The sequence below is a fragment of the Mobula birostris genome, chromosome 8 (assembly GCF_030028105.1).
Source record: "Mobula birostris isolate sMobBir1 chromosome 8, sMobBir1.hap1, whole genome shotgun sequence".
Taxonomy (NCBI): Eukaryota; Metazoa; Chordata; class Chondrichthyes; order Myliobatiformes; family Myliobatidae; genus Mobula; species Mobula birostris.
Window position 1 is genome coordinate 127,560,713 of NC_092377.1, and position 19,011 is coordinate 127,579,723.

A 19,011-nucleotide genomic window follows, 5' to 3' on the forward strand; every position below is an offset into this window, starting at 1 on the left:
CTTCCTCACCCCCACCCACAGTGCTCTCCCCTCACCCCCTCTCATAGCCTTCCCTCCTCACCCCCTCCCACAACATTCCCTCCTCACCCCCACCCACAGTGCTCTCCCCTCACCCCCTCCCACAACATTCCCTCCTCACTCCCTCCCACAGCATTCTCCCCCACCCCCTCCCATAGCGTTCCCTCCTCACTCCCTCCCACAGCATTCTCCCCCACCCCCTCCCATAGCGTTCCCTCCTCACCCTTCCCACAACATTCCCTCGTCACCCCCTCCCACAGCGCTCTCCCCTCACTCCCTCCCACAACATTCTCCCCTCACCCCCTCCCATAGCGTTCCCTCCTCACCCCTCCCACAATGCTTCCTCCAGCAGCTTGTCGTTTCCTCCTTTCGCAAACCCACCCCCTCCTGCCCATTACAACACTCCCCCACCCACCCCCTGCCGCCCATTACAGCATTCCCCCACACACCCCCCTGCACCCCATTACAACACTCCTCCACCCACCCCCTGCCGCCCATTACAACACTTCCCCCTCCCCGGCAGTCCGTTCTGGCACTGTGGGTCGCGTCTGCAGAATCTCTGCGGGGAGGGGCCGGACTCTAGCCAGCAGGCCTACGTACCATAATAGAACCGCTCCGCTGCGAGATCGGCTGGAAGGTGAAGGGAGGTTGAATTAGCCCAGGGTGGATTAACACTATCCGTTACCGCAACATCCAGAGGATAATCTATCAAACTCCATAACCACCTCCTCCCTCACATCCCCCACCCCTACATCCTCTCAACCATTTGTTTAACCCCGCGATCATTCTCCTTTCCACACCAGGGAACACACAGTCACAGACTGACCCAGCATGGAAACCAGCCCCTCAGCGCTCACACACACACACACACACACACACACACACACACACACACACACACACACACACACACTCACAGACACACTCACACAGACACTCAGTCACACACTCGCTCACACACACACTCACAGACACACTCACTCACACAGATACACTCACTCACTCACTCACACAGACACACTCACCCACTCACACACAGACCCTCACACACTCACATACATACACCCACAGTCACATACACACACTCACACACACAGAGGCACACACATTCACACTTACTCAGACACTCAATCACACATACACACACATACTCTCACACACACACTCACACACTGTCAGACGCACACACACACACGCGCGCGCGCGCGCGCACACACACACACACACACACACGAAAAATGTACAGGATTCCACACTGTCTGGCAACATGCGAGAAAGTCAATCTAGTTTTAAATTCGATAGTGCAATTCACTGGCAATTCGATAATTCGATTTATTATTGTCAGGTGTACTGCCTACAAAGAAAAGATCAAAGTTAAAAGTTCAAAGTTCACAGATGTTACTGTGTTACTGTCATTCTCTTGCAGGCATTTAGGAGAAAAAGAAATACAGTAGAATTTGCGACTGTACATCACCAGGCAAGACTGACGAATGACCAGTGTACAAAAGAGAAATCAAAAATAAAACTGAGAACAGGAGTTGTAAAGAGTCTTTGAAAGTGAGTCTGTAGGTGTTCAGAGTAGTGGTCAGGAAAACCTGTCTTGCACACCAGTTCATTTCTCAGTGCATTGAGGTTGTTCCTGTGTAATAACTTGGTGTCTGTCCATGAGGTTTAGAAGGACAAGGCCTTACTTCAGACCTTCAGTGAAGAGGACAAAGGAGATGTGGAGATGATTCGTGCAGTGGGAAAGTCTCGACTGAGGGGACGGAGGTTGCAATAGGTAGAGGCAGACAGAATGTATTCAAGACAGCTTCCCTGCTATTATCGGACTGCCTAGTACAATAAAGTAGATCGTTGGCCTCATTATGATATTGTGAGCACACACAAAATGCTGGAGGAACTACAAGTCGAGGGGTATCTATGGAAAGGAATAAAGACAGCTCTGAGGGGTCTTGGCCCGAAACATCAACTGTTCATTCCCCTCCATGGATGCTGCCTGTCCTGCTGAGCTGCCCCAGCACTTAGCGTGTGTTGTTCAAAACTTCCAGCATCTGCAGGGTCTCTGTTTACTGCTATGGCCTTGTACCTTGTTGTCTGCCCGCACTGCACTCTCTCTGTAGCTGTTACACTCTATTCTGCATTCCGTTATTCTTTTACCTTGTCCTACCGTGTGATAATCTGATCGGTATGAACAAGCTTTTCACTGTATCTCGGCACCAGGCACAATAATAAACCAATTCCAGTTCCAGGCTTCCGGGCTGGTGGGAGGGGGACCAATTCAAACCATGGTCAGTCAGGGTGGGGCAGGCAAGATGGGTTCAGCGGGTGATTGATTCAAAGCAAGAAGGTGAGTGGGAGGGGAATACAAAGGAAGATCCCATGTATTTCATGGGGAGGTGAGAGGAGGTGTTTAAGGGTAAGACACATTGGAAGAAGGAAGGATTGGGGAGGCAAGTAACGTAGGAAGGAGGAGCGAGAAACAGAGAAAGGGTCAAAACAATGCTCACCATCCTTGAAATTAGGAAACTGAGGCAGGTTTTCCACCTCAGGGTCTGAGGCACTTCTGGTGGTTCTGGAAGGTTCCGTCACCTGTGGGTCTGGATGAAAAAGGAAGAGGAGGAAGCATATTAATCTCCAGCACACACCCAGAGGTCCCATTCCCATCCCTGTCCCCACCCTGGCACTGACTCCCCTCTCCACCTCTGTGACACCCCTCCAGCCTCTTCACACCTCTCCACCCCTCTCCATTTCTGCGACCCCCCTCCCTCTACACCCCTCTCCACCCCTCTCCACTTCTGTGACCCCCCTCCCTCTACACCCCTCTACACCCCTCTCCACCCCTCTCCGTTTCTGCGACCCCCTCCCTCTACACCCCTCTCCACTTCTGTGACCCCCCTCCCTCTACACCCCTCTCCACCCCTCTCCACTTCTGTGACCCCCTCCCTCTATATCTCCCTCCACCCCTCTCCATTTCTGTGACCCCCTCCCTCTATACCTCCCTCCACCCCTCTCCGTCCCTGTGACCCCTCCCTCCAGCCTCTACACCGTCTCCATCTCTGTGACCCCTCTGTAAAGCCTTGGCACCCCTCACCATTTCTGTGAACCCCACCTCTGGCCCCTATTCCCTTCCCTATCTCTAGGTCCTACACTTGGCCCATTCCTATGAGCTCTTCCGACACCCACAGCCCACCCCAACCCTGTGACCCCCTCCAGACCCTGCAGCCCCTCGAGCCCCTACACCTTTACCTGTGTCATTCCCTCCATCTCCATTGCTGTGACCTCTGGCTCCTACACCCCTCCCCAACCCTGTGACCTCCTCCGGTGCCTACAGCCTGTGACCACCACCAACCCCAATTCCCCACCCCATCTCTGCGACCTCCCTCTGACCTGTACACCCCACCCCGTCTCAGTAACCCAGTTACTGTGAGGAGAAGGAATCGTACCTGTTGTAGGTTCAGCTCCATTGGTGGGTGTGACTGATGTCCCATTGTCTGGCCATCCTGTGTGTGGAAAGTTACAGGTGATGTCTTCCGTGCATTCATGCCCGACATTGTGTGTTATCCTCAAAAACCCCCAGGTCATTACATCCCTCCCCTACCCTGTAATCTGCTCTGGCCCCACAGCCCTTCCCATCTGAATGACACCCTCTGGCCTCTACGCCCCTCCCTGTCTCCATGACCTCCATCTGGCCCCTACATTCCTCCCCATCTATGTGACTCCCTCCAGCACCCTCACCTCTTCCCATCTAAATGACCCTCTCTGGCCCCTACACCCCTCCACATCTCTGTGACTCCCTCCCTTCGCCCCTTCCCACTTGAATGACCCCCTCTGGTCCCTACACTCCCCCCGTCTCTGTGACCCCCCTCTAGCACCTTCACCCCTCTCCATCTCTGTGATCCCCCCTCAGGCACCTTCACCCCTCCCCAACTCTGTGACTCTCTCTGGCCCCTACACCCCACCCCATCTCTGTGACCCCCTCCAGCTTCAATTCCCCACCCCATCTCCGCGACCCCCTCCGACCTGTACACACCCCACCCCGTCTCAGTAGCCTGTGAGTTGACGCATCTCTGATGAACCTGAGCCGCAATTTCACACAGGAAACAAAACATACCTGAAGTAGGTTCAGTTCCATTGGCGGGTGTGACCGACGTCCCATTGTCTGGCCATGCTGTGTGTGGAAAGTTACAAGAGAAAGGATGTCTTCAAAGCACCCAGTTCAACTCCGTGTGTTATCCCTATGATCCTCTCTGCCCGTCACTTTAACTTGGTCGATGGGATTTATTCCGCTTTAAATATACCTAATGACTTGGATTCACAGCTGTCTGTGGCCATGAATTTCACAGACTCACTCCCCTCTGGCTAAAGAATTTCCGACTTATCTCTGTTCGAAAGGGACATCCTTGTATTCTGAGGCTGTGCATTCTGGTGTTACATTCACCCATCAATGGAAACACCCTCTCCACGTTCATTCTGTCTAGGGCTTCCAATAATCAATAGGTTTCATAGTGATCCCCCCTCATTCTTCTGACCTCTAACGAGTACAGGTCCAGGGACATCAAATGCTCCTCATACATTAACGCTTCCATTCCTGGATCATTCTCATAAACTTCCTCTGGACCCTCTCCAAAACCAGCACATCCTCTCACAGTACTCCAACATATAAAGGCTCCGCTTCCCCATGAAGGAGAGAAGGTAGAGGTCAACGGGGGCCTATTCTAACTGGAGTACTGTGTTCCACAAGGATCTGTTTGAGATGTGTGGACGTGACCCGGATGGAAACTTTGCATGGGTGAGTTAGTAAGTTTGCTGATGAAATAAAGATTGGTGGTATTGGGGGGATAAGGTTGCCAAGGAATACGAAGGGATACAGATAAGTTGAAGATGTGGACAGATAAATTGGTGATGATGATTCTGCAGATGCTGGAAATCTTGGGCAGCAAACGCTGAATGCTGGAGGAACCCAGCAGGTCAGGTAGCGTCTATGGAGGGAAATGAAGAGTGGACATTTTGGGCTGAGACCTTCGTCGGCACTAGAAAGGAAGGGGGTGGAAAGCCAGAATGAGAAGGTGGGAGGTAGGGAAGGAGAACAAGGGGGCAGGGGACAAGTGAGATGAGACCAGGTAAGGGGATGGTGGGTGGGGGGTGGGGGTGAAAGGAACTAAGAAGCTGGGAGATGATAGATGGACGAGGTAAGAAGCTGAAGAAGGAGAGGTCAGTGCACCATGGAAGAAAGGGAAAGAGGAGGGGAACCAAAGGGAGGTGATCAGTAGTTCGGAGAGCGACGAGATGTTAACCAGAATGGGGAATGAAGAAAGGGTGGGGGAGAAATTGGCAGAACTTAGAGAAATCAAGGTTCACGTCATGATGGAGTTTATTCCAAGCGAGTGTGAGGTGTTGCACTTTGGGAGGTTGAGGGTAGACCTGATAGAGGTTTATCAGACTGTGAGAGGCAGAGATAGAGCAGACAGCTGGTATCATTCTACTAGGGTCAAAATGCCTACTCCTAGAGGCCACGCATTTATGGTGAGAGAGGTAAAAGTTCAAAGGAGATGAGTGGGACAGGTTTCACACAAAGAGTGGTGGGGGCTTGGATTGTGCTGCCCAGGGTGGTGGTGGTGGAAGCAGGTATGACAGAGGTGTTAGATAGAAACATGGACATGCAGAGAGTGGAGGGATATCAACATTGTGCAGGCTGTAGGGGTTGATTTAGTTGGCTGTTTAATTACTAGCTTCATTGGTTCAGCACAACTTTGTGGGCTGAAGAGCCTCTTGCAGTGCTGTATTTCTGAGTCTGACTACATCCCGTCCCTAGGTGGTTTTTTTTGGGGGGGAGTGGCATCACACACACAGATCCATCTGATAGCTCTGAGATACATTTTGACAACAGAAAGGAAACATACCTGTTGAACCGTCAGTTTCATTGGTGGGAGTGACCAACGTCCCATTTTCAGGCATCCCTGTGTGTGGAAAGTTACAAGTGAAAGGATAGCTTCAGTATACAGAGTCCTAACATCGTGTGTTATCCCCTACACCTCTTCCTGACTCTATGACCCCACCCCCCCAGCCCCTACACCCCTCCCTGTCTCCATGACCACCTCTGGCCCCTACACCCCTCATCTCCTACACACTTCCCCCGTCTCTGTTACACCCTCCAGTCCCTACAACCCTCGCCATCTCTGTGATCCCCTCTGGACTCTGAAAACCTCCCTACCTCTGTAACCGCCTCCAGGCCCTACACACCCCTCCATCTCTGTTACACCCTCCAGTCTCTGTAGACACCTCCAGCCACTACACCCTTCCCTGTCTCTGTGATCCCCTCAGGCCCCTACACCTCTCTATAGCCCCTTCACCCCTCCCTGTCTCTGTGACCCCTCCATTCCTACAGCCTTCATCTCTGTGAACCACTCCAGCCCAAATTCCCCTACCCATTTCTGTGACCGTCTCTGACCTCACCCCATCTCAGGGTAAGTAATGTAGCAGGATCCTCTTTTGAGTCGATATGGGTGGAATTCAGGAACAGGAAGGGAGCAGTTGCTCTATTGGGGGTATTCTATAGGCCCCCTGGTAGCAGCAGAGATACAGAGAAGAAGATTGGGAGGCAGATTTTGGAAAGGTGCAAAAATAACAGGGTTGTTATCATGGGTGACTTTAATTTCCCTAATATTGATTGGCACCTGATTAGTTCCAAGGGTTTAGATGGAGCAGAGTTTGTTCAGTGTGTCCAGGACGGATTCCTGTCACAGTATGTGGACAGGCCGACCAGGGGGAATGCCATACTAGATCTAGTACTAGGTAATGAACAGGGTCAGGTCACAGATCTCTCAGTGGGTGAGCATCTGGGGGACAGTGACCACCGCTCCCTGGCCTTTAGCATTATCAAGGAAAAGGATAGAATCAGAGAGGACAGGAAAATTTTTAACTAGGTAAGGGCAAATTATGAGTCTATAAGGCTAGAACTTGTGGGTGTGAATTGGGATGTTGTTTTTGCAGGGAAATGTACTATGGACATGTGGTCGATGTTGAGAGATCTTTTGCGGGATGTTAGGGATAAATTTGTCCCGGTGAGGAAGATAAAGAATGGTAGGGTGAAGGAACCATGGCTGACAAGTGAGGTGGAAAATCTAGTCAGGTGGAAGAAGGCAGCATACATGAGGTTTAGGAAGCAAGGATCAGATGGGTCTATTGAGGAATATAGGGAAGCAAGAAAGGAGCTTAAGAAGGGGCTGAGAAGAGCAAGAAGGGGGCATGAGAAGGCCTTGGCGAGTAGGGTAAAGGAAAACCCCAAGGCATTCTTCAATTATGTGAAGAAAAAAAGGATGACAGGAATGAAGGTAGGACCGATTAGAGATAAAGGTGGGAAGATGTGCCTGGAGGCTGTGGAAGTGAGCGAGGTCCTCAATGAATACTTCTCTTTGGTATTCACCAATGAGAAGGAACTTGATGATGGTGAGGACAATATGAGTGAGGCTGATGTTCTGGAGCATGTTGATATTAAGGGAGAAGAGGTGTTGGAGTTGTTAAAATACATTAGGACAAATAAGTCCCCGGGGCCTGACGGAATATTCCCCAGCCTGCTCCACGAGGCGAGAGAAGAGATTGCTGAGCCTCTGGCTAGGATCTTTATGTCCTTGTTGTCCACAGGAATGGTACCGGAAGATTGGAGGGAGGCGACTGTTGTCCCCTTGTTCAAAAAAGGTAGTAGGGATAGTCCGGGTAATTATAGACCAGTGAGCCTTACGTCTGTGGTGGCAAAGCTGTTGGAAAAGATTCTTAGAGATAGGGTCTATGGGCATTTAGAGAATCATGGTCTGATCAGGGACAGTCAGCATGGCTTTGTGAAGGACAGATCGTGTCTAACAAGCCTGATAGAGTTCTTTGAGGAGGTGACCAGGCATATAGATGAGGGTAGTGCAGTGGATGTGATCTATATGGATTTTAGTAAGGCAGTTGACAAGATTCCACACGGTAGGCTTATTCAGAAAGTTAGAAGGCATGGGATCCAGGGAAGTTTGGCCAGGTGGATCCAGAACTGGCTTGCCAGCAGAAGGCAAAGGGTGGTGGTGGAGAGAGTACATTCAGATTGGAGGATTGTGACTAGTGGTGTCCCACAAGGATCTGTTCTGGGACCTCTACTTTTCGTGATTTTTATTAACAACCTGGATGTGGGGGTAGAAGGGTGGGTTGGCAAGTTTGCAGACGACACAAAGGTTGGTGGTGTTGTAGATAGTGTAGAGGATTGTCAAAGATTGCAGAGAAACATTGATAGGATGCAGAAGTGGGCTGAGAAGTGGCAGATGGAGTTCAACCTGGAGAAGTGTGAGGTGGTACACTTTGGAAGGACAAACTCCAAGGCAGAGTACAAAGTAAATGGCAGGATACTTGGTAGTGTGGAGAAGCAGAGGGATCTCGGGGTACATGTCCACAGATCCCTGAAAGTTGCCTCACAGGTGGATAGGGTGGTTAAGAAAGCTTATGGGGTGTTAGCTTTCATAAGTCGAGGGATAGAGTTTAAGAGTCGCGATGTAATGATGCAGCTCCATAAAACTCTGGTTAGGCCACACTTGGAGTACTGTGTCCAGTTCTGGTCACCTCACTATAGGAAGGTTGTGGAAGTATTGGAAAGGGTACAGAGGAGATTTACCAGGATGCTGCCTGGTTTAGAGAGTATGCATTATGATCAGAGATTAAGGGAGCTAGGGCTTTACTCTTTGGAGACAAGGAGGATGAGAGGAGACATGATAGAGGTGTACAAGATAATAAGAGGGATAGATAGAGTGGACAGCCAGTGCCTCTGCCCCAGGGCACTACTGCTCAATACAAGAGGATATGGCTTTAAGGTAAGGGGTGGGAAGTTCAAGGGGGATATTAGGGGAAGGTTTTTTACTCAGAGAGTGGTTGGTGTGTGGAATGCACTGCCTGAGTCAGTGGTGGAGGCAGATACACTAGTGAAGTTTAAGAGACTACTAGACAGGAATATGGAGGAATTTAAGGTGGGGGCTTATATGGGAGGTAGGGTTTGAGGGTCGGCACAACATTGTGGGCCGAAGGGCCTGTACTGTACTGTACTATTCTATGTTCTATGTTCAGTAAACAGTCATTGTGAGGTGACGTCTCTCTGATGACTCTTAGATACCGTAAGACCATTAGACCATAAGACAAAGGAGCAGAATTAGGCCATTTGGCCCATCAAGTCTGCTCCGTCACTCAATCATGGCTTATCAATTTATTCTATCTCCTCCTCAACCCCAGTTCCTGGCCTTCTCCCCATAACCTTTGATGCCACATCCAATCAAGAACCTATCAAACTCTGCCTTAAATATACCCATTGACCTGGCCTCCACAGTTGCACGTGGCATCAAATTCTACAAATTCACCACCCTTTGGCTAAACAAATTTCTCCGCATCTCTGTTTTGAGAGGGCGCTCCTTTATCCTGAGCCCCCTTTGTCCTAGACTCTCCCACCATGGGAAACATCCTTTCCATATCTACTCTATCTAGGTCTTTCAACGTTCGAAAGGTTTCAATGAGGACCCTCTCATCCTTCTCAATTCCAGCGAGTACAGACCCAGAGCGATCAAACGTACGTCGTATGATCACATTTTCACACAGGAAAGGAAACTTACCTGTTAAAGGTTCAGTTCCATTGGTGAAGGTGACCGATGTCCCATTGTCTGGCCATCCTGTGTGTGGAAAGTTACAGGTGATGTCTTCAGTGCATCCATTCCCGACATCATCTGTTATCCCTGTAACCAAATCCCTGTCCCTTTAGCCCCCACATCCCCCCCATCTCCCTACACCCTTTCCAGTCTCTTTAATCCCTCCAGTCCCTACACCCCTCCTCATCTCTGACCTACATCCTTTCTCACCTCTGTGACCACCTCTGACCCCTACACACTTCCCATTTCTGTTTCATTCTCCAGTCCCTATGACCACCTACATCTCTGTGATCCCCTCTCGACCCTGAACACCTCCCTGTCTCTGTGACTACACTGGCCACTACACCCCCCCAGTCTCTGTAACCTCCTCCCACCTCTACACTCTCCCTGTCTCTGTGATCTCCTCTGGCCCCTCCACCCCTCTCCATCTCTGTGAGTCTCTCCATTCCTACACCTCTCATCTCTGTGGACCAATTCCCCTACCCATCTCTGTGATCCCCTCTGACCTGTACACCACCCCCTGTCTCAGTAACCCAGTCACTGTGAGGTGACATCTCTCTGATGACCCTGAGACACATTTTCACACAGGAAACGAACCTACAGGAAACGAAACGTACCTGTTGTAGGTTCAGTTCCAATGGTGGGTGTGACTGACGTCCCATTGTCTGGCCATCCTGTGTGTGTGGAAAGTTACAGGTGATGTCTTCAGTGCATTCATTCACGACATCGTGTGTTATCCCTGTGACCAAATCCCTGCCCCTTCAGTCTCCACATCCCCCTCTACATCCCGACACCCTTTCCAGTCTCTTTAACCCCTTCCCGCCTCTACACCTCTCCCCATCTCTGCGTCGCCCTCTGGACTCCAGTGTAAATCTCTGTAATCTCATGAGGAAGCTGAAGATTCTGTATCTCATCGAGAGTTCCCATCACCGAGATCCCCTCCATCAACACCGTGATTCACTGTGTGGCAATCACAGACACAGACCCCGTCTCGTCACGGTGTGGGAGAATCACAGACACAGACCCCGTCCCATCACCATGTGGGGGAATCACAGACACAGACCTCATCCTGTCACCGTGTGTGGGAATCACAGGCACAGACCCCATCTCTCACCGTGTGGGGTGAATCACAGATGCAGACCCCACTCTGTCACCATGTGGAGGATCACAGACACAGACCCCACCCCATCACCGTGTGCGAGGAATGACAGACACAGACCCTGTCCCATCACCATGTGGGGGAATCACAGACACAGACCCTGTCCTGTCACCGTGTGGGGAATCACAGACACAGACCCTGTCCTGTCACCTGTGGGGGATTACAGACACAGACCCCGTCCCATCACCGTGTGGGGGAATCACAGACACAGACCCTGTCCCGTCCCGTCACCGTGTGGGGGGAATCACAGACACAGACCTCGTCCCGTCACCGTGTGGGGGAATCACAGACACAGACCCCGTCCTGACCCGTCACTGTGTGGGGGGAAATCACAGACACAGACCCCGTCCCGTCACTCTGTGGGGGAATCACAGACACAGACCCCGTCCTGTCACCATTTGGGGGAATCACAGACACAGATCCTGTCCCGTCCCATCACCATGTGGGGGAATCACTGACACAGACCCCGTCCCGTCACTCTGTGGGGGAATCACAGACACGGACACGGAGCTGAGATGGGCATCTGTGTGTTGTGATGAGTGGTGGGAAATGCGGACGTGGGCCTTACCATGTGAGTCTGCAGGGAAGAGGCAGACATTGAGAAGTAGGGCCAGCAACATCTGTCTGCCTCTGGCCAACACCTACAATACAGAGCAGGGTAACTCTCAGTAAATACAATCCAGAGTATAATCCGTATCAGCATCCACACACACACACACACACACACACACACAGACATACACAGAGACATACACACACACACACACACACACAGACATACACACACACACACACACACACACACACCGACATACACAGAGACACACACACACACACACACACACACACACACACACAGACCCACACACACACAGACCCACACACACAGAGACACACACACAGACATACACACAGACACACACACACACAGACCCACACACAGAGACACAGAGACACACACACACACACACACACACAGACATACACAGACACACACACACACACACACACAGACACACACACACACAGACCCACACACACAGAGACACACAGACACACACAGAGACACACAGACACACACACACACAGACCCACACACAGAGACACAGAGCCACCACACACACACACACACATATACACAGACACACACACACACACATACACAGACACAGACACAGACACACACACACACACACACACACATACACAGAGACACACACACACACACACATACACAGACACACACACACAGACAGATACACAGACACACACACACATACACAGACACACACACACACACACACAGACACATACACAGAGACACAAACACACACACACACAGACACACACACACAGCGACACATACACAGACACACACACACACACACACACACACACACAGACGCACACACACACACACAGACACATACACAGAGACACACACACACACACACACACACACACACATAGACTCACACACACACATACACAAACTCACACACACAGACAGACACAGACACACATACACAGAGACACACACAGACACAGACACACACAGACTCACACACACACATACACAGACAAACTCACACACACAGACACACACACAGACAGACACAGATGCACATACACAGACACACACATAGACACACACACACACAGACTCACACATACACACAGACACACATACACACAGACATACACACATACACAAACTCCCTCACTAGTGGTCAGGACCGTCACCCCCACCGACCCTCCCCCCAGAACATAGGTGAACTCTTGTAGGATGGAACCCATTTTTACCTTCATCCGTCCAGACATCTCTCCTTCTCCACGTAATCTTTGGCGTTAAACCTACAATCCCTGGCCCTGGGACATATTGCAGAATTTCGTAAGAAGTTAATGCTCGTCGATTCCCACAGCACACACCCTCCACACCTCCGATTCAGAAGTCCTCCAACATGGAAGCAATTCCCTCCTCCCCCTATCTCAATCCCCATCGCATTCCCGCTGCTCGAGACACTTTCCGCTCAGGGCTCAGGACACCCAAAGACGTCTTCTCTCTTCAACGAGTGTTCCCCAGTCCCCTCTCCTGAGGGGCAGAGTCCTCACTTCTGCCCATCCCATCGACCCCCCCCCCCGCCATCCACAATAAGAACCAAAGACAGAGGTGCAGAAATAGGCCATTCGGCCCATTGTATCTGCTCTGTCATTCCATCATGGCTGATTTATTACCCGCTCAACCACAACCCCAAACTTTCTCTCCATAACGTTGACACCCTGAGTAATCAACCACCGCTTTAAATAATATTAATGACTCGGCTTCCCAGGCTGTCTGTGGCAATGAATTCCTCCTCATCTCTATTCTATTCAATTCCAAATGGACGTCCCTCCATTGTGAGGCTGTGCCCTCTGGTGCTAGACTCTCCCACTCTAGGATACATTGTCTCCACATCCACATGATCTCAGCCTTTCAGTATTCAGTTGCTTTCAATGAGATCCCCTCATTCTTCACAACTCCAGTGAGTACAAACCCAGAGCCATCAAATACTTCTCATGTGTTAAGTCTTTCGTTTCCAAGATAATGTCTGTGAAATTGCCTCCTTTTTCCTATCCTTCCTTTATCTCACTTCTCTTTTGCTACCCCTTCCTCTCTCTTTCCCACTTTCTACCCTCCTCCTCTTTATCCTCTCTCTCCCTCCCCTCTTTACCCTCCTTCTCACTCAACCTTTACCTTCTCTCCCCAACTCTTTACCATCTCCCTCCCTCCTCTTTTTCATCTCTCTCCATCCCCTTCTTTTTCCTTACACTCCCTCCCCCTCTTTACCCTCTCTCTCCCTTCCCTTCTTTCTCCCCTCTCCACCTCCTTTCATTACCCACTCTTCTTCCCCCTCCCTCTCCCTCTTTACTCATTCTCTCCCTCCCCTCTCATTCCCACCCATCTTTACCCCTCTCTTCCCTTCTTTACCCTCTCTCCCCTCCCCTTTTTACCCTCTCACGCTCCCCCTCTTTAGCCTCTCCCTTCCCCTCTTTAACCTATCCCTCCCCCTCTTTACCCTCTCTCTCTCCTTCCCCTTTCATTCCCTCCAGCTCTTTACACTCTTTACCAAACCTCTACCTTCTATCTCCTCTTCACACTCCCACTTCACCCTTTACCCTCTCCCTCCCTCCCCCTGTCTCCCATTGGCTCTTTACACTCTCTCCCTCCCCCCTTTACCATCCCTCCCAATCCTTCCCCTTTACCCTCTCTCCCCCTCCTTAATCTCCTTCTCTCTCCCTCCCCTCTTTATCTTCTCCCTCCAACCAGCTCTTTACCCTCCCTCTCCCTATCTTTACCTGCTCTTGCCCTTCTCTTTCTCACCTCTATCCTCTCACACACTCCCCTCTTTACCAAATCTCTACCTCCCCTCTTTACCTCTCTCTCCCCCTCTTTACCCACTCAATCCCTCCCTTCTTTCCCCTCTCTCACTTCCTCTTTTATCCTCTCACCCCTCTTTAATCTCTCTCTCTCCCTCTTTACCCTCTCTCTCCCTGTCTCTCCCCTCTCACTCCATCCCCTTCCTCTCCCCTCCCTCCCTCCCCCTCTTTACCCTCTCTCTGCTTCCCCTCTTTCACTCCCCACTATCTCTCTCTCACTCTTTACACACTTTCCCTCCCCTTTACCCTCTGTTTCCCCCTCTTTGCCCTCTCTCCCCCTCCCCTCTCCTTCATCTTTTTACCCTTATCATTCCCCTCTTTACCCTCTGTTTCTGCCTCCCTCTCCCTCTGTACACACTCTCTCCCTCCCCCTCTTTACTGTCTCTCTGCTTCCCACTTCCTCCCACTTCACCTTCTCTTTCATCTAACCTCCTTCTCTTCTCCTCTTTACCCTCTCCCTCCCTCACCACTTTACCATCTCTCTCCCACCCACTCTCTCTCCCTCCCCTCTGTCTTCCTCTCCCTCTTTACACTTCTCTCTCCCACTCTTTACCCTCACCCTTCCTCCTCTCATTACCCTCTCCCTCCCTACCCCTCTTTACCCCCTCTCTCTCCCTCTTCACCCTCTCGCTTCCTCCGCTCTTTGTCTTCTCTCCTTCCCATCTCCCTCTCACGCTTTACATACACTTTCCCTCCCCTTTACCCTCTCTTTCCTCCACATTAATCTCTCTTCTTCCCCATTTATTCTCTCCCTCTCCCCCTCTTTACCCTCACTCTCCCTCCTATCTTTACCTTCTCCTCTCTCTCCCTTCCCCTCTTTACCACCTCTCTCCTTCCCCTCTCCCTCTCTGCTCTCTCCCTCCCCCCTTTAACCTCTCTGTCTCCCCTTCTCTCCTTCCTCTATCGCCCTTTTACCCTCAGCCTCTCTCCCTCCTATCCCTCTCACCCTTCTGTCTCTCCCCTTCCTTTCTTTCTCTCTCCTTCTTTCTCTTTCTGCTTGAAACCCTGTTGCCTCTGCTTTACCTGTCTTCCTCCTGTCCTGCCACTTCTTCTCCCCCATCGCTGGCCCCCTTCTCCCCTCCTCCCCCTCTATCCGTCTCCACTTCTTTCCCCTCTATCCCTCTCTCTCTATCCCTCCATTCTATCAACACCCCCCGTCTTCTCTCTCCTCTCTATCCCCTCCTCTCTCCACCTTCCATCACTCACCCCTCCCTCTCTCTTATCATCTCCCATCCCCTCTCACCTTCTCAGCTCTGCACACTCTCTCACTCTCACTGAACCCTCTACCTTCTCTGCCCAACAGTCCACCCTCTCTTCTCTCCTGCCCTCCACCTCCTCATCTTCTCTTTCCTGTCGCTGCTCCCCACCCCCATCGTTCTCTCTCTTACCCTCTCTCCCTCTCCCCCCGGCCCATGTCTGTTGAGTCACAGACAAATAATGCTTCTGGAAACTTCCGGAGAGCACCACTTCCTGTAGAACACTGCCACAAACACACATGTGCACCTGCAAACTGAACTGTCTCCCCCTCCCTCCCTCCTCCCACCTCACAATGTGATGTATGGGCTGGAGAGGTTTTAACAGATCCGGCCACCAAGTTACCAGCATCGGGGAGACGTCTGGCTGTACCTGGGAGACTTCGGCACACCCTGAGGCTTGGTCGGGTTCGGGGAGGGAGACGGAAACTTGCCCAGTGCTGTTAGGAGTCAAGCAGTTTAAACCCCAGGCCATCCCACGCAGATCGAATAGCCGCGCGCGGTCTGACACACGGACCTTCCACGGAGGCACACTCACCGGCAGCCCCCCTCCCGAGTCCTGGACGCTCAGCCGCGGAGGAGACCTTCCCGGCTCTGATCGAGTTGCGGACAGACTTGCGAAAGAAAGGGTGAGGAGGAGGAAGAGGAAGTGGAAGAGATGGGAGGGTTAATGGCTTCAATCACACTCGCACACACTCAATCTCCTTCACACACTTGTTAACCCTCTCTTGCTCTCTCTGTCACACTTTTTTCTCTCATGCTCTCTCTCTCTTACTTTAACTCATTTTTCGCTCATTCTCACTTTGCTCGCTTGCAATGTCTCTGTCACTCTCCTCCCCTTTTCTCAGCTTCTGTTTGTCTCTCTTTTCCGCTCTCTTGCCTTCCTTCATCTCTCACTCTCTCTGTGTTTCTTCTCTTGCTCTCCTGCTCGTTCCTCTCTCACTCTCCCTCCCTCCTTCAATTTCCCCCTCACTCTCTCCCTTCTTTCTATCTCTCCCTTCCCTTCTGTGCTCTCTTTCCCTCCCTCCTCTATCTCTCCCTCACTCCCTTTCACTCCCTCCCACTCGCCCTCTTCTTCCTGAGACCGCAGCCCCCCCACCCCATGGAGTGAGTCATGCTCAAGGGGAAGTATGCAGCCACACACAAGGCAGGCACGTCCAGTAAGACGCTGGGGATCGCACCCTGACCCGAAACTTCACCAGCGTCTCCCTCTGCAGATGTCCCTCAAGCTGCAGAGTGTGCACTTTTCTTTGACTCTCTTTCTTCGTCCTGGCCGTTCGGATTCCAGGTTGGCTTTCAGGTTGAGCACAGAGTGCAGTGGTCAATGGGACCTGATCTGGCTGGAGGTCTGTGACCGGTGGAGCACAGAATGCAGTGGTCAATGGGACCTGATCTGGCTGGAGGTCTGTGACCCGTTGAGCACAGAGTGCAGTGGTCAATGGGACCTGATCTGGCTGGAGGTCTGTGACCCGTTGAGCACAGAGCGCAGCGGTCAATGGGACTTGATCTGGCTGGAGGTCTGTGACCGGTGGAGCACAGAGTGCAGTGGTCAATGGGACCTGATCTGGCTGGAGGTCTGTGACCGGTGGAGCACAGAGTGCAGTGGTCAATGGGACCTGATCTGGCTGGAGGTCTGTGACCGGTGGAGCACAGAGTGCAGTGGTCAATGGGACTTGATCTGGCTGGAGGTCTGTGATTGGTGGTGTTTCATGGGGACGCTTACTGGGAGCACTGCTGTCTGCCATACATATGAGGGTGGGGTAGAATTTATTAAATGTATCCAGCAGGGTTTCTTAAATCAATATGTGTATGGTCCAACGAGAGAAGGGGCCGTACTGGACCTGGTGTTGAGTAATGAGCCTGGCCAGGTGACTGACTATACAGTGGGTGAACAGTGACCACAGCTCCTTCACTTAGCTATAGATAAGCACAAACACGAGAGGTTCTGCAGAGGCTGGAAATCCAGAGCAAAATGCTGGAGGAACTCAGCAGGCCAGGCGGCATCTATGGAAAAGTGTAAACAGTCAGCGTTTCCAGCCGAGGCCCTCCAGCAAGACTCGTGAACGGTCTTGACCCAAAACGCCAATTCATTACTCTTTTTCAAAGATGCTGCCTGGCCTGCCGAGTTCCTCCAGCATTCTGCATGTGTGGCTACAGATAGGGGTAGGTATGATCCTTGCAGGAGGGTCTTAAATTGGATTAGGACAAACTACAAGGGCATTAGGCAGGAACAAAGAAGAGTTAATAAGGAGCCCCCTTGTTTCGGGCAAGTCCACAACAGACACGTGGAGTGTGTTTAAAGATCAATTGCACAGAGAACAAGAAAGGTATATTCCTGTTAGAAGGAAGGACGGGGAAGGGAAGATAAGAGAACCTTGGACGTCCAGAGAGGTGATGAATTTATTCAAGAAGGAGAATAAAATGTATGTAAAGCTTTGGAAGTCAGGATCAAACGAAGCACATGAGGAAGATAAAGAAGCCAGAAAAGAACTAAAGGGAATTAGGAAAGCAGAAGGTACCGTGAAAAGTCCTTGGCAAGTAGGACCAAGGTGACTTCCAAGGCCATCCTATTCTTATTGAGTATTTTGCCTCAGTGTTTACCAAGGAAAAGGGTATGGAGGACCTGGAGATCAGTGCTGAGTGTATAAATACCTTAGGGCATTTAGAAGTCAGAGAGGAGGAAATGTTGGGCCTCCTAATGAGTATTAAGGTGGTTAAGATCCCTGGGCCTGATGGAATTTACTACCAGTTATTGAAGGAGGTAAAAGACAAGATTGCTGGATCTTTGACCAGTATCTTCATGTCCTCTCTAGTCACAGGCGAGGTCCCAGGGAACTGGCGAGTAGCTAATGTTTTACTTCTGTTTAAGAAGGGAACAAGTGAAAATCCTGGGAACTATAGACCGGTGAGTCTCACGTCAGTTGTAGGGAAATTGCTGGAGAAAGTTCTTAGGGATGGGATAGATGAGCATTTGGAAAGCCATGTCCTGATTAGGGAAGGCCAGCATGGTTCTGCTGTTTGTGATGTACGGTATCTAAGTGACCTGAACAAAAATATAGATGCAAACAACAGGAATTCTGCAGATGCTGGAAATTCAAGCAACACACATCAAAGTTGCTGGTGAACGCAGCAGGCCAGGCAGCATCTCTAGGAAGAAGTACAGTCGACGTTTCAGGCCGAGACCCTTCGTCAGAAAATGTAGATGGGTAGGTTAGTAAGTCTGCGATGATCGTGGGGTTGTGGATAGTGTAGAAGGCTAGCAAAGATACAGTGCAATATAGATCAGTTGCATATATGGGCAGAAAAGTGGCAGATGGAGTTTAACCCAGATAAATGTGAGGTGTTGTACCTTGGTAGGGCAAATGCAAGGAGACAGAACACTGTTAAGGGCAAAGCCCTAAACAGAGTTGCCGAGCAGAGAGATCTCCTTGAAAGTGGCCATGTACAGGTCGACAAGAAGGCTAAGAGAGTTGTAAAAGAGCGCCTGAAGGCTTTGTGTGTCAATGCA

At 51.0% G+C, this 19,011-nt stretch overlaps 1 protein-coding gene across 7 annotated transcripts in view; it reads right to left on the minus strand.

Annotated features, from left to right (window-relative positions):
* LOC140201676 (uncharacterized) overlaps positions 1–16,286 on the minus strand; it is a 101,982-nt gene extending 85,696 nt beyond the window's left edge. The window contains exons 1-10 of one of the 7 annotated variants that reach the window (XM_072266172.1): positions 16,042–16,268; positions 12,637–12,702; positions 11,402–11,474; positions 10,292–10,348; positions 9,642–9,698; positions 5,919–5,975; positions 4,130–4,186; positions 3,462–3,518; positions 2,526–2,615; positions 619–648 (exon numbers count right to left, since the gene is read on the minus strand). In XM_072266172.1, the coding sequence (XP_072122273.1) occupies positions 619–648; positions 2,526–2,615; positions 3,462–3,518; positions 4,130–4,186; positions 5,919–5,975; positions 9,642–9,698; positions 10,292–10,348; positions 11,402–11,474; positions 12,637–12,654 (496 nt within the window). In that variant the 5' untranslated portion in view covers positions 12,655–12,702; positions 16,042–16,268. Of the gene's footprint in view, positions 1–618; positions 649–2,525; positions 2,616–3,461; positions 3,519–4,129; positions 4,187–5,918; positions 5,976–9,641; positions 9,699–10,291; positions 10,349–11,401; positions 11,475–12,636; positions 12,703–15,876; positions 15,988–16,041 lie in introns of those variants that run through there. The other 6 variants (XM_072266173.1, XM_072266169.1, XM_072266167.1 and 3 more) reach the window with 6 other exon arrangements.
* Between the last annotated feature and the right edge of the window lie 2,725 nt (positions 16,287–19,011).